This window comes from Rousettus aegyptiacus, unplaced genomic scaffold, assembly GCF_014176215.1.
Source record: "Rousettus aegyptiacus isolate mRouAeg1 unplaced genomic scaffold, mRouAeg1.p scaffold_m13_p_12, whole genome shotgun sequence".
NCBI lineage: Eukaryota > Metazoa > Chordata > Mammalia > Chiroptera > Pteropodidae > Rousettus > Rousettus aegyptiacus.
In genome coordinates, this window is record NW_023416287.1 from 48,962,911 (window position 1) to 48,977,947 (window position 15,037).

The 15,037-nt window shown below is 45.1% G+C and overlaps 1 protein-coding gene and 1 pseudogene across 8 annotated transcripts in view; one reads left to right on the forward strand and one right to left on the reverse strand.

Moving 5' to 3' along the window:
- MTCL1 (microtubule crosslinking factor 1) overlaps positions 1–11,019 on the reverse strand; it is a 114,010-nt gene extending 102,991 nt beyond the window's left edge. For all 8 annotated transcript variants that reach the window (XR_004953669.1, XM_016120964.2, XM_036229857.1 and 5 more), the window contains exons 1-2: positions 9,834–11,019; positions 551–775 (exon numbers count right to left, since the gene is read on the reverse strand). Coding sequence is in view for 7 of the 8 variants with exons in the window: in XM_016120964.2 (XP_015976450.2) it covers positions 551–775; positions 9,834–10,895 (1,287 nt within the window). In the remaining variant the exon portion in view is untranslated. The remainder of the gene's footprint in view (positions 1–550; positions 776–9,833) is intronic.
- LOC118610396 lies at positions 3,494–3,612 on the forward strand (annotated as a pseudogene).
- Positions 11,020–15,037: the final 4,018 nt, after the last annotated feature.

Here is a 15,037-nt window from a genome sequence, read left to right on the forward strand (position 1 = left end):
CCCACTTCTGCCAATGGTTCTCAAAGACACTTTTGACAATTAGTTTTGATCATATTTCTCCTTCCATTAAATCACTACTACATAAGTCTCACTTGGGTTATGGTAATTTCAGGTTTTCTGAATCCTAGAAACTTAAAAATCAATAAAAATGTTAAGTGATTATTATCAACTTTTAAGAGTAGTCTTTGACTATAGCTGAATTGATAACCAATAGATTTTTTTTTTTACATATTTCAGCTCTTTAGAGGAGTTCCTTCACAATTTATACACAAGTTTCAGACCAATTGCCTGGTATTAATTCTTTTTTTTATTATAGATCTATTACTATAATTTCCCTTCTTTTTTTTTTTTTCAAATTTAAAGATTCTAGTTCATGACAGATTTAAATCTTGGGCCGTCAAAGCCACATGACAACACACACCCTTCATTCTCAAGTGAGCAAAAACGTTCACGCTGAAATGCGTTGAGAGAGAGAAAGAAACTCTAACGGAACACTAAGAGCACAAGTAAGTGGGGTCTGGTGCACGTCCCGTCAGCCCCGCTCACTCACCTTTAAGTCTTGCTCCAGACTTCGGATCAGCTCACCATCCACTTGACCTGTCTCAGCCACTTTCAAGCTTTTCTGCTCAGCTTTCCTGAGGCGGTACTGCAGGATTCGGCAGTTTTTATTAGCACGGTCCAGTTCTCGCCGAAGTTCCTGCAGCTGGTAAACATCTTCCTCTAAATAACTGTCCCTCATCTCTTCCATTTCAGCACGAAGTTCATCCAGCTCATCCTACACAAGCCAGACAGAGTAGATTTATAAGCCAAATATGTCAAAAAAGGATGGTGTCTCCCCTCCGCCCCTGCTCTGGGACACACTAAATGTTAATTACCTATGCACTTACTCATCGGCTTATGACCACAGAAACCTCTGGAAATTCTCACGTGAGAGCATATCACCAAACTACTGTTAAAATCTTACGGATCCAGAAACTGAAATCCAGCCTGGATTATTCACTGTGACCTCTCAGCATTTATTCCACTCCCACTATTTCTTCACATATTCACATCCGTAAATGAAATCAACTCTGCAGCTAATTAAACCTTTAAATTCAAACCAAAATTGCCCCTATTTCTAAGGAACAAGCCAGGTTCAAAGATGAGTCAGACAGATCCTGCCTTCGAAACACATGAACTTTAGTGGGATTATAACTGTGAACTGCCCTGGAATTATAACGTACCTGCCAATGTCCCTAAAATTCTGTCCCACAGTATAAATTTCAGCATTGCCTAGGTGACTTACAATTCTAAAGATAGAACTTTTTGCATTTTTTCAAATACACATTGGGTTTGCTTTTTTCCATTCACCTATTCTTAATTTCCCACCTCCATTTTACTTTGCTGTCAACATGAAGACACTCTAGATACAGGGAAAACCTAGGCATTGTCCCCGGGTCCCCTCTACCCGTCCCTTTCCACAGTTAATCCAGTGCTGTCAGCTCAGCGTCACAATACCTGTGGGTGCTCTCTTCCCAAGGACCACAATGTCCACCCCTCCCAAGGGGCAGCTCCTCAAACAGGTAAGTCCATCACATGGATCTCCCCTGCTCCTCCTCCATAGACCATTCTCTACCCAGAGAATTATCCTTTCAATGTGTAACTCAGACCCACCCCCCACCCTCATACTCAAACCCTCCAGCGGCTTCCCATCACACCAAGAAAAGTCCTCCCCACACCTCAGAGCTGCCCCTCCCCTTCCCTGGCCCACAGAAGAAAGGACTGCTCCAGCCTTTCACTTGTTATGCTGTCTTGTTAAAATGCTCCTCCTAGCACTTTGAGCAATTCCTGTCACATAATTTGGAGGACACACAATGCCTTCCCCGACCACCTTCCCCGCCAAACCCACTATTTCTCTTGCTTTGCTCTCTTTTCTTCCTATCTCTTATCACTGTCAACTTATCATCTGTCACCCACACTAAAAGGTAAGCTCCACAAGGGCAGACACCTTGAGTGTCTTGCTCCTCTGCATTCACAGCACCAAGTCTGAGCCACACAGCAAGCCCATTTATTCGAAATGTTTGTAGAATAAATACACAACACTGGTCAACATGTGGAAAGACCAAATCATAAAGATGACTGTACCTTTGCATCGTTCCAGTCTTGTGGCCTAATTCTGAAAAACTTTTCCCAAGCCCATAGGCATAGCTGCAATATGTGAGTTATAAATTCTACTGAAGTGTTAGAAAAGATTTTAACAAGGAACAATTTAGAAGGAAGAAGACTAAGGAAAACATTCTAGGAATTTTCTAGATTCATTTGATGGTTTAAATGCCTCCAGAATAGGATACACTCAGTCATTGTCATTTGTTTTGTTCAATTAATACCAAGGCTCAAGAAAAACTCTCCCAAACTTCACCTTAAATTGTCAGTTCTTGTCCTGCCATTTAGTTTGTTCCTGGATTCTCGCCACTCTTGCTAATCCTGCATTTGTTCTTAAAACTGGGGATATACTTATAATAAAGCACAAGGGTTTCACAATATCAGAGCCTCAAGTAGACAAGAAACTGAATAGGAAGAAACCTCATGAAGATAACATTAGGTACAAAAAGTGTAACAAATAAATTGGGAATCCTTATGAAAAAAATACAGATTGGCACAAACAAAGTGAAAACAGTTCTCCAGCCACCCTCAAGAGTAGGCAGTGGTCTCCTGGAAAGAGCAAAATGTGCCATCTCATTCCCTCAACCCCCGCCTACAGATTCTCCCCACTCTGTCCATACAACCCTAAGCAAGAGAATGACCTTCTCAAGTGACTATGACTCTACATGGAGCCTGTTTCAATGGACTGCCAAGGAGAACAAATGTTAAAAAGAAAGCTTTACCAACTTCCTAGGGGTCAAATGAATAGGCAGACTGTTTTACTCCTCAGATTCTAGGTGATCTTACAGAATTTCCGTACGAGTAATGAAGATGTTTTAATGTGTCTTAAGAGAGGTAAATCTTAACATTGAAAATGTGAAGTATAAACAAGTTTCATTTCTTTTCTTTTTTTCCTTCATAGAAATCTCTCCCTATAAATCCTGTTCCTAACAGAAAAATTCACTGGCACTAGTAGTTACTAAAATGAGTATAAAAGTCGATTACTTGAATATACACGAACAGAATGTACTGGCTGGGCTCTTCAGGGAACTGGAGAACTCAGTTATTTCATGGGAGTCCTTGTCGACTGCAACAAAGAAGAGGTGGTTGCTGATGCCAGACCCCCACACTGAGACTTGGGTGATGCCACGTGGGAGCTGTGCCCTGATTCAGCCCATGCTGGAGGAAACCAACTGCATACTACATGCTTTAAACGGGCCTTGTGGATGTCATTCTTTGGATAAAGAAGGTATTTTCAAAATCAAGGTCAAGTTTCACCCAGGTCCCATCAAGGAACATGATGGATCCAGTTTTGAGAAAGAGGCTAATCGCTACCCTTGTGCCTGAGTACAGTTAAAAGGTAATTGTGTCAGCCTGCGTCCATACTACCCTGAACAAGCCCAATTCCGTCTGATCTGGGAAGTTAAGCAGGGTCAGGCCTGGTTAGTACTTGGATGGGAGACCACCTAAAAAGACCAAGTGCTGTAGGTGTAAAAAATAAGGGATTGCAAGCTGACAAGGTCCTTGTAATCTGTGAGGTCAACCAAGGGTTGCCTTGCCTAAAATAAATAAATAATAATAATAATAAAACAAATTTTTTAAAAAAGGTAATTGTGTCATTTAATAAGTCTGTATGGGGCCGGGCGGGAACTAGACTTTCAAGGGGATCCCTGTGTAAATGACACAAATTTCTAACCACTAGGCTGTACATCTGAAACTAATATAAAATAATATTGGGTGTCAAAAAAATTCTTTTAATAAATAAAACCATTTTGGAATAAAAAAGGTAACTGTGTCATCAGATAACTAATAAAAAATAGTTCAGTAGAAGCAATAATCACTCTATGCATACTTACAAATACACAGTGACTGTGGGCATTCAATGGTTCATGGAAGAAATTGTTTGATTTCTCTTCCATCTAGAAAGCTGTCCATAAAAGCCAAAGTCATTAATGCCTGGAATTACTTGTTACTCAAACCAAAGTCTTTAAAATGTGATATAGCCATAAGAAGATATAAAATGCAACGTCCAAGCATAAAAATGTTCTCTAGTTTTCAGACTTTATAACAGGAAGGCCCTCATCAACCCTAATGTTAGATGCTGGATATGTTATACAGATGTGTAAACAACAAATTGCAGGCTAAAAAACTGTTTAAGGGCTAGATGACCCCATACCATCACATTAGAGTAGGCCAGATATAAACAGCTAATATTCTTTGGCATAAAAAATTACCAACATTAATTGCAGTGAGACAAAATCAGGGAGACCATAATTGTATGTATTTGAATCATTGCTTTTATAACTCATATTCTAACTAAATTTCTAGAACAGAAGACATCCTTTATTAAGCACTTTACCTTCATTACCAACCTTATAATAACTCTTCCAGGAACACAATTACCCCATTGTATAGGCAAGGAAACCAAATCCACACTGGTTAACATGTCAAAAGTCCCAGCTGATAAATGGAAGCTAGACTGTGAACCCAGGCTGTCTGGTTGCAAACCCATGCTCTTTCCAGTAAATACTATAAATTATTTGCAAAACCTGGACATAGGATATAACAAGAGATCTCAGGTTGTACTTTTAAAAGCCCACAGTCAGTGTAAAATAATAAAAACAGGCTAACATTTACAGCTTGACAATTGTCAATGCGCAAGTATATCCATTATCACAATTGGGCCTCAGAAAAATATCGCAATGTGCGGCAAAGATATTAATACCCCCCTTTTTAAAATGAGGAAATTGAGATTCTAAAACTTTAAATGACTTCCCAACATTAGTTTTTTTCAGAGGTGGGACAAAACCAGTCTCAACTCTTTTCATAGAGCTTCGAAAAAAAGCAATTTTCAGGTTCGATAAAAAGAAGTTATAAAAAAAGCAAATTATAAACCATGTAAGCTGGCAGCAGACATTTGGAAAGCAAAAACTGTGATTATTCAGATTCAGGTTATGATGGATAGTGATTTTCAAACTAACATTATATTAATTTTCTGACAGTATGTTCTAATTTAGAGAACATTACATTAAAAACTGTAAATATGTCTGCCATTTAAATGTTTAAGAAAACCAAATCAAGCAGAAAAAATATTTTTCTAATTTTGTATGTAAAATGAAATCTTGTAGTATAAATCTCTTCAACTACTCCCCTTTGCCTGCAGATAACAAATTAAGCCTTATTTTATAATATCCCCCTTTGCCTGTAGGTAACAAATACATACAAAATTAGAGGAATAATGAGGTACCATGTGTACACTACAGTAAACCAAGATTAAAATGAAACGTTTCAATAAAAACCTCTATGAGGATAGTTTTAGCCACAAATATAAAATAAAAACCAAATCCATGGTATCTTAGTATAAGTGATGAAAACTCTTGATCATACTGATAATTTTATTCCAGTCTTAATCTTCTATAAACAACCCGAAATCAATAACTGGTTCTATTTTAATAACATCTCTTTAAACAGACCCATTTGGACAGTAGGAGGAGTCATCTGGTTACTGTTGTAATAATTCCATCTTCTGGGAGTTGTAGGTCGAAACTATTGCCCGTTGTAATATACAAATAATCCACCTCATTTCCCTCTGGACAATGCAAATGTTCTCTGCAGTCTCAGCTGTAGCTAAGAAGGCACAGGGGCTGCTACCATTGTTTGCCAAGTGACAACTCAACTAGCAGCTGATGGGCTGTTTTGTCCTGGTCTATATTATATCGCCTAAGTTTATTACAGCCGCTCTTGCACGGGCTGAATAAAGAACGGATGTGGAAAGTGGAATGTCAAGAAAAAATAGGAATGCTGTCCACTTTAACCTATCCAAAAGGAAGGGAGGAGGAGCAGGGGTCAGCAGAGGGAAGGAAGAGCTGAGGTACTTCAAAATGGCTTGGTCTCGCCTCACATGTCCTCCCACCCAGCCAACCCTCCGGGCCACACTGAGCCCCTGGAATCCAGGCAACCAAATTTAACACAACAGTTTCAGAGCTTGAAACTCAGGACATGAACTTCAAGTGAGAAACGGGATGGTAAGGTTGGATTAGTGGTGTTGCACTGCATCTTATAAAACCAAAAAGACCTTCCTACCTATCTCCCTTAGCAAATCACTCCTCTCAAAGAATCCAGTGTTATCTCTTGTAGCTAGCACTGATTTCTTTTGTTTTAACCAAAAATAATTATTCAGCCCTTCCCCACACCAATCCTCACCCATCCTACAGGATGTCAGCACTTCAGAGTACACTATTTGGAAGCAGGGGCAGGGGTGTTGTAAGCACATCACCAGTAATGTGAAAAGCCTTTTTAAAATAGGCCAATAAACTCAAAGTCATTAAATCCTCCTGCAAAGCCTGGAGAAACAGAGAACATAATTAATATGTTCACAATGAGAACTAAGGCTTATCTGATTGTTTCAGAGCATTCGAGCAAAACACAGTGGTGGCAGGCAGGAAACACACTAGTAACATTTTGTAGAAGTCCTCATCATTAAGAAATGTGCCTGGGTTTGGTTTGAGAAAGAAGTAAAGACCTTTTGAGTTCTCAATCCTTCACTTTAATTTCCAAACATTTCCAAATATATTTGCATTCGCCAAAGGTAAAAGGAAAACAGGAGTGCTTTTCTGACTGTGTTCATGCAAAGTGTCTGCTACCTGGATTGAGAAATTGCTGCATTTTTCATTTGGTGCCCTTTGAGGAAGGTAGAGGAGGAACAGAAAGCAGAGTCAGGGACGGCCCCATAAAGCACAACAGAAGGCATGTACTTCTCTGTTGACATTCGCTATTTAAAAAAATAATAATACAGCAGTCTGGCTAAAAACCAAGAGAATTCCACTTGAATTTCCCAATTAAGATGACATCCTCCTATGGTTTTGCAGGACTTATTTTTCTGCTTGATTACTCCTTGGTCATTCTAACTCAGAAAGTGTAACAGCCTTGTACAGTAATGATGACAAAACTGACACAGGAGAGAAAGTAATGCTTAATGTGGTCATGATCCTCCAGAATATATCAAAGTAAAATTTCTGGGCTGAGTCTCTTCTTATTAGATAACATTTGAGCAAAGGGATGCTCTAGCTCATCACCAGAGTTCCAGGCAATGTTCTCTAAGAAAGCAGTAGGTCAAAGATGCACTTTTATCTACCAACCAGAAAAGCAGCACTGAACAAAAAGAGCAACAAAAAGAGAAGTTCTGACTTATAATGTGCACACTCTAAATGCCACGTGCAAAGGCATGCCTACTGCTTCTGCCCTATGAGGCCATCGATGCTCCCTACCAGATTTTGCACAAGTGGGCGGGCTTACTGACCTTTAGAAACATCCACCAGGATTGTTGTGCTTCTTTCCCAAATTGAACTGTTGTAATTTATGCTTTTGAATGTCCATGCATGTAACTCACACATATATTTGTCATCATTCTTCTGGTCTCCTTGCCTCCTTCAGACCTCCTCTACCCACCTCTCTCTCCTACTATCAGAGGAAAGGCTAGGAGGCAGACTCAGGCATAGTAAACAGTTGGCCATGACACCAGCTCTATAGGAAATGGCAACTGAACATTCCTTAGAAATTAAACTTTGCCAGTGGGACTTATATGACCATTTGTACACAGGCTAGCGGAGAGATGTTCGTTATGGCCTTTTTGCCTAAAAGAAAATAGGTCTCTTATGAAAGCTAAACACTAGGAACATTCGAGGTAATACAACAACTCCAAAGTGAGCGATGTGCTCTGAGAAAAGGAGTCTTGCTGGAAAGAGGATGCAGCCTGGTGCAGGGAAAACAGCAAAAGCTCTGGAGGCAGGGAAAGTGGAAGCTGCGCACTTAATAGCCGTATGGCCTTGGGCATGTCATTTAAGTTTTCTGGGTCTCAGCATCTTTGTCTGTGAAATTGGGGTTATGATAAATGTAACATCATACCCTATGTTGTTGCGAAGATCAGTGAAATATCAAATACACCAGATCGGACTCAAGGGTCAGACACCTATTTCATTCACTGAGAAACTAACAGTGTGAAAAGATAAAGCAAATAACGAGTTACAGAAGAATCCCGAAGTGATGTCAGACTGTCTACCTTAAGATCAAAGATGTAGCAAGGAATATCTTCTTAATATATATATATATGTATATATGTGTATATATATATATATTTTTTTTTTCTTCCCTAGCAATCACAATTTGGATAAACATCACTTAGAAAGAGTGTGGGTCAGGGATTATGCTAAGTTGGGGTTACAAAACTGAACAAGATGATCTTTCTCACTCTCAGAGAATTTACAGTTGTAGATTTACCAAAATGTTGTTTTCCGTCAGAGTCCTACACAACAGTTGCCCTTTCTCTTCAACACCTTTTAATTTCACTTTGTTGCCTATTACATAATAGTAAGTGATGGAAACAAATGTACTACTTGAAACATCTCACTCCAAGTTATGAGCTACTCTCTTTTCTCAGTTTCTCCTTCCCTGCCTCACTGTTACCTCTTTGCACAAGATAAAATAACTGCTGAACTCAGTTGGTCAAAGTACCGGCTACTAAAAGGTTTAGGAAGACTCAGCAGTTAACTGATTTCAGTTTGAACTGTGCACTTCACTACCATCCACCATAAAAGCTCTCATCTTTGATCCCACAAACCAGAAGCTGGGCTTCAGTCAGTCAGGTAGGTTCAGCATCTACTGAGAAAACAGTGCAAATCACACAACCACTGATAAAGGTTTGGGAGGATATACATTACCATCTCAACTGAAAAGTGAACAGATTTATATCACTGAAGCTATATACTAACCTGAGGTTTACAATAAATTAAAACTATGGCCACCAATGTAATCTCCTTTATTTTCTCTCAGGTCACCTCCAGTGTCTTGACTCCTCTAACACTGTCTAAACTCTCCATTCTGCAGGCCAGCTCTCCTCGGAGAAAAGATGGAGTCAGACTGAATGCCCCAAAGCTACGAAGACCAAGAAGCCACTGCTCGCAGGCCCTGTCGGAAAATGCTCCGAGATAGGGTGGCAGAGGTTGCGATTCCCTCGAAAGTTCTGGCCTGTGGATGGAATCAAGTGGCCTCTCCTGACTCCAGGGAGAAAGGGGGGGGGGGGCGGAGAAGCCCTGCTCGTGGAAGCTTACAGATGCCTAAGAAGCAAAACACCGTTGTTTCTCAACCTAGGCCACACTTAAGGTTCCCCTGAACTTAAGGTTTACCACGGGAAACGGCGGGGTCCCCTCTGCCTGTGCTGTCCGAACCCCTAATGGAGACAGTCACAAGGCGCCTGGCTTTCTGGAATTGCAGCAGAAGTAGCAGGCGCGGCGGCGCCATGGACCACCGCACGCTCCGGAACCCTGAGCTCCCTGGAGGAGGAAAAGGCGCCCCCACAGGTGAGGGTGGGCACGTATAGGAGACGAGGAGTCTATTTTATATCCAAAATGTGATTATAATTGCCTCTCCCCCAGCACATAGACAGGGGCAAAGGCGTCAGGGGAGAGATGCAAAACTTCTAGAAACAAGAAAGTCTAAGTGGGTTGAGAACCTGCCCGGACACACAGGTCTTGTTGCTCCTTCCAGAAGTTTTGGCTTAAGTTTCCAATGCCCAGCGAGTTCGGGCATTGGAAAAGTGAAAGGCAGAAGGGAGAAAGCTCTAGTCAGGACGAGGAAGGCGGGGCTCACGGGTCCCCGCCCGCACCCAGACCCTCCGGGGTCGTATCCAGACACCTGCGGCAGAGCCGTTGTCTCACCTTGAGATAGTCGTTCTCCGAGCGCAGCTCCTCCATCTCCCTCAGCAGCTCCTCTTCCTCCACCGCTGGTATCAGCCGGGGCTGCTCGCCCAAGCCGGGCTCCTTGGGGATCCCAGGGACCGCTCTCTCTGGCGGCACGCGCACGCCGGCATCCTCCGTGCCGCCCGGCCCCTGGGCGCCTGTGGGAACCCCGCCCGGGCTGCTCCGACCCCCTAAGAAGGCTCCAGTGGTGGGGGGCGCGGCAAGTAGTGCAGCGGGCTCGGGGCTCCCTGGCGGCACTCCACGGGCTGCGGGGCTCTTCGCCGGGACTCCCCGTAGGGGTTCCCGATCGCTGGAGCCGGTGCCGGACTCCGCGTCGCTGCTGGCTGCAGGGAGCAGGCGCTGCTCATCGGATAAGGGTTCGGAGGGGCAGTCCGAGAGGTCCGAGCTGCTGTCTGTATGACTGATGCGCGATCCGGGGACAGGGGGGCTGGCCGTGGAGGTCACGGCAAGGATCACTGCGGGCACCGGAGCGGCGACGATCGCGGGCCCAGTGGCGCGGGCTGGGGGCGCCCCGGGGCCGCGTTTGGCTTTGCGGCCCTTGGCGGGAGACGGCTCGGCCCCGGGCAGCGACGGTGCTTTCCCAGCCCGGGACAGCGGCTCGGCGGGAGCCACGCGCGCCGCCCTCCTGGGGCCCGGAGCGGCCTTGGCACTGCCCGCTGCCCTGGCCCCAGTGCCCAGCGGCGGCTTGTCCTTCGCGCCGGGGGCGCCACTGCTGCGCCGGGAGAGGCGGCCGGGCGCGGCTAGGGGCACCGGCGAGGGCGGCGCCTTGCCGGTGAGGCTGGGCGAGCGCGGGGCAGTGGGCGCCGGGGATCGGCCCGGGGAGGGGGCTGCTGAGGCTGGGCCGGGAGCCGCGGGCCGGCTGTGCAGGTCTTTGAGGAACGGTCTGGCGGGCGAAGGTGCGCGGTGCAGCCGCTTCCGATCGGCGAGCGGGTGAAGGTGGTGGTGGCGGTGGTGCTGGCCGGGTGGCTGCGGCTTCGCGTCCGGGGCACCGACGCCCGCGGGGCCATTCAGCGTCTCCATGGCCGGGGCCCGGACCGCGAGCAGCAGCTCGGGAGGCAGATGCTCCGGGCGGCGGCGGCGTGCAGCCTCCCTGCGCGCTCGCTCATCACTGTCCCCCAGCCCCGCCCGGTCTGCGCCCCGCGTTCCCGCGCCGCCGCCCCCCCGCACCCGGGCCCTGAGGATCCCGCGGGGCTCGCCGCCGCCGCCGCCGCCCCCTCGCTCTCCCGTTGCTGAGGTCACTGCTGCCGGAGTTCTCCCCGCTCAGCAGCGCGGCGGCTCCTTGCTGCTCGCATCCCCTGGACGCTGCGCTCTGGGCTCGCCGGTGCGCAGCTGCGGCCTCGCACACCCGCACTCGTCCGGCGGCCGCGCTGGAGGCGCGCTCCCAGCTCCCGCGTCCTGCTCCCCGCCCACGGCCCTCCGGCTTCCCGCAGCGCCCGCCCGCTCCGGCCCGCGCCCGCTCCCGGCGGAGGAAAACTGCACGCGCGTTTCCCCGCCTCCCAGCGCCCTGAGCCCGGCCACCGGGTGCGCATGTCTCGCCTGCAGCCAGCCGGCGCCGCGGGTGGAGGAGGGAGGGCATGAGGGCGGGGCCTCGCTCACTCCGGATCACTCCCGAGCTCGGTCCCCCAGCTCTCTCCGCCTTGGGACCCTCCAGAGGCAGTACCAGATGCTGAGAAGTGAGGGCGGTAGGAGAAGTGAAGTGTGCGAGAGGGGCACTGGCCACGTGGGGGACACTGGAGATTCGGGAGGTGTGGATGATTTTTCCTGTGGTGTGGACCTTGGGGCGCCTCTTTCCCTCGGTTGACCAACGCCCCCCAGAGGTCCCTCCAACCAACTCCTGCCTCCCAGGGCCCCTTAGTTCTCCTAGTGTCTTCTCCACACTGTTGTGCCCGTAGTCTTTACACTCCATTAAGGACTGTTTTAGTCCCAGGCATTGGATGTTGGGCAATACGCAAATGAATAAGACCTTGCTTGCCGTCTAGACTCGGCTTTGCCGGCAAGCAAAGGGGCAGGCAATACTTTGGAGAGTTTTGGGTGGGCACTTACCTGGCCTGGGGAGATTGGAGCTTTCCTGGAAGTGAGCGCCCGGGGCTTGCCAGAGCAGAGTCTATAGGTGAGTTGACGCAGGAGGGTGGGTGGGACCACATTCTTTTTGCTGTGGATTTTGGACATTTTCCCAGAGGCTGGGGAGCCATTGGAGGACCCTGAGCACGACTGACCTTATTTGCTTAGAAAGGCAGCAAGGAGAGGGAAGCTGGGGAGGACGGTGATCAGTGACTGTGGCAATAGTAGGGTGTAGAGAAAAAGGGACAGATTTGTAAAAATAAAGGGAAAAACAGACTTCAAAGTCTATGATCTTAACCACAAAGTACCCTACCTAGACACTTACTTTAAAAACGCAAGATAAAATGATTTTTAAAGGTTCCGTAAGTCAGGAGAGCCATATCCTCAGAAGACATCTTTTCTGCTTTCTCCTTAGATCTCCGAGGAGACGCCAGCCACGTTTTGTGACTGAGCTGAGAACACAGAAACTTCGCTGCTCTGTTGCTGTCTCACGTTTCTGTGAGTCGTTAATCTGAATGTATGTCAGTACGCACACAATATAACATGTACAGACTCTCCTTTGACGCAAGCTATAATAAGACCACAGCTATAGTTCAGGGAGATTTTGGAGAAAAAGGACCCTAGTGGTGACAACACTGAGGAAGGCTTGAAAGGGGCCCAGCCGCTGCTCCTGGTGTGGCCAGCTCTCCCGTAGAGGGCGCTCTAACTCCCCCTTCCGGCGACTGCCAGTTAATCAGAAAGTGGTAGCCATCAGTCCCAGGATGCTCACCTAGAACTTTCTCCAGAGACTCAGAAGTCTCGAACACCTTCACATTTCCAAAGAGTTATTTCCAGGACTCTTAGAACAAGCTTGCTAACTCCTCGGACCATATGTAATCATATAGTAATCATGCAAAAGGCCATCTTAAAAATATTTCAGTAAGTTAGTCTTCCAGAAATATGAGCCAGATGACCACACTTATTTGTAGCCAGCTTCCCTTTTCCTCAGATAATAACAAAATTCGTACTCCTAATTATTAGCCTGACAATTGTTTCTGCTGGCCCTTGGTGGGGAGGTGGGGATGCTTTCTTTGTTTTCCAATATTCAGTGAGTTACAGGTAGTATAAAGATATATCTGCTTGCATAATAAATGTTTTTAAAGTTACATTTCCAGTGTGGATGTGCCAGTTTGGATCTGTCTGCCGTGAGACCCACTCCTTGCCCTTCCCTGACTCTGCTCTGTAGAGAGGGAAACAACTCCTAAAGTTTGTTTTTTTAGGTTCTGGGTTTGGGTTGAGTCGGTGGGAGGCACTGTCAGGAGATTAGAGTATAACAGCAAAGGAGAAACCAGGGTATTTTTTACCTTCTCTCTCTGCCCCAAGCCACCACTTCAGAGTGTCTGGGTCTACTTTATGGAGTAGCTTATTGAGTTCTAGCTTTCACTGGATGACTTACTCCCTCTGATAACTTTGCCTCCTCCTGTTGCCTCTCAGTCCAGGGTGGTAGTGGCTTACTGTGGTTGCAGATCTCTGGGTTACTTCACAATCCCCTCTTTGGCTCTTGATTCCTCCATGACCTCTGTACCCAGTTCTCTGCATTTTAAGCCCTGAGTTGTTCCGATTTTCTCATACTTCTACAGAGGCCTAAGTACAGGTCCAGGGACTGCATGCAGCAGCACTGGTGTAAGAAGTAATTTGCTATGGCTTATATCTCTGACTTCTTTGTTAGAGAGCAATGTGGTATGTGACAAGAGCTGAGATTTCAATCTAGGTGTATATGCATTCAAATCCTGCCTATGTCATTTATACTCTGCATGGCCTTGGTTAAGATATTATCAACAGCATTATTATTTAATACCAGTGGAATAATCTTCAATATTCTTTGGCACCAAAATAACATAAAACAAAACAAAATAAAATATGTAAAATAAAATAAAATGTGAGCAAACCAAACTTAGAGGGGGAATAAGAACTCTAGTCTGTGTCTATATAGATATGTAAAGAGAAACAAATTCTTTTTTACTTGGTTTGACTCATAGAGGAAAAAATATGACTTAAATTATACTTCCCTTATTGCTCTATACTCACAGACAGAATTATATCTATTTTCTATGTTTTCCCTTATTTTAACACAAAAACCCATTTAGAATATAAAATCATTCCTGTTTTAAATCATAAGAAATCATCTTTGAAAAGAGTAGAAAGAAGAAGAGATGTTTTAACAAAGAGGGCAATTTTGGGGTGCTTCAGGAAAGTTAGGGTTTAAAAGAGACAACCTGAAATCAGGTGACCCTCCTGAGGTTGAAGCTGATGCATCCAACCCTGGGGGAGGGGGTTGCCTCCCAGCTCCTCTTGCAGGGTTACTACCAAAATGTCATATGGGACCTGAAGCAAACCAGTCCTACAAGGACCCACTGACCCTCATACCCAAATGGGCAGCAGTTCATGGTGGTGCTGGTGATTGACGATAACTTCAGAGGCTCTTAAACCTTGAGTACATTAAAATCACCTAGGGAAATTGTTAAAAATGCAGATTTTATGGCTGCATATTTATGTACAAAGAAAGAGTAGGTTTACATGGAAAGCAAAAATAGAACAACGGGTTTATAGAAGGTTTCACAGCAGACAGTACTTATGAAATAAGTTTCCTGATTAATTCAGGAGATAGGACACTGCATAAGATCACATATAAAAATCCTTTTTAGTTATTTCGTTATTATTTCTATGTAAAATTACTATCAAGCAAATTTTACCAATGAGAAAATAGAACAGTTTGGTTCTATGCCTGGTCACAATGATTGTTCAGTTACCTTAGACAAAGTAACTTAGTCTTCCTGGGCCTTCAAGGACTCATCTATAAAATTAGGAAGTTGAACTTAAATGAACTTTAATGTACTTCTCAATTTAATAAATCTGAGGATTGAGGTGAACTTATAAGTGCCATTTTAATTATCGACATGGGATTACCCATAGTAAATTGTAGGTCATCTCTGTTCATTCTCTAACAAAATATACTCAAAGAATATAAATGTATTTTAATAGAATAATAGTATAATTAAGAAGGCTAATATGATGGAATAAATGTGACAGATGTTAGTTATACATACGCCCAATTACCATAT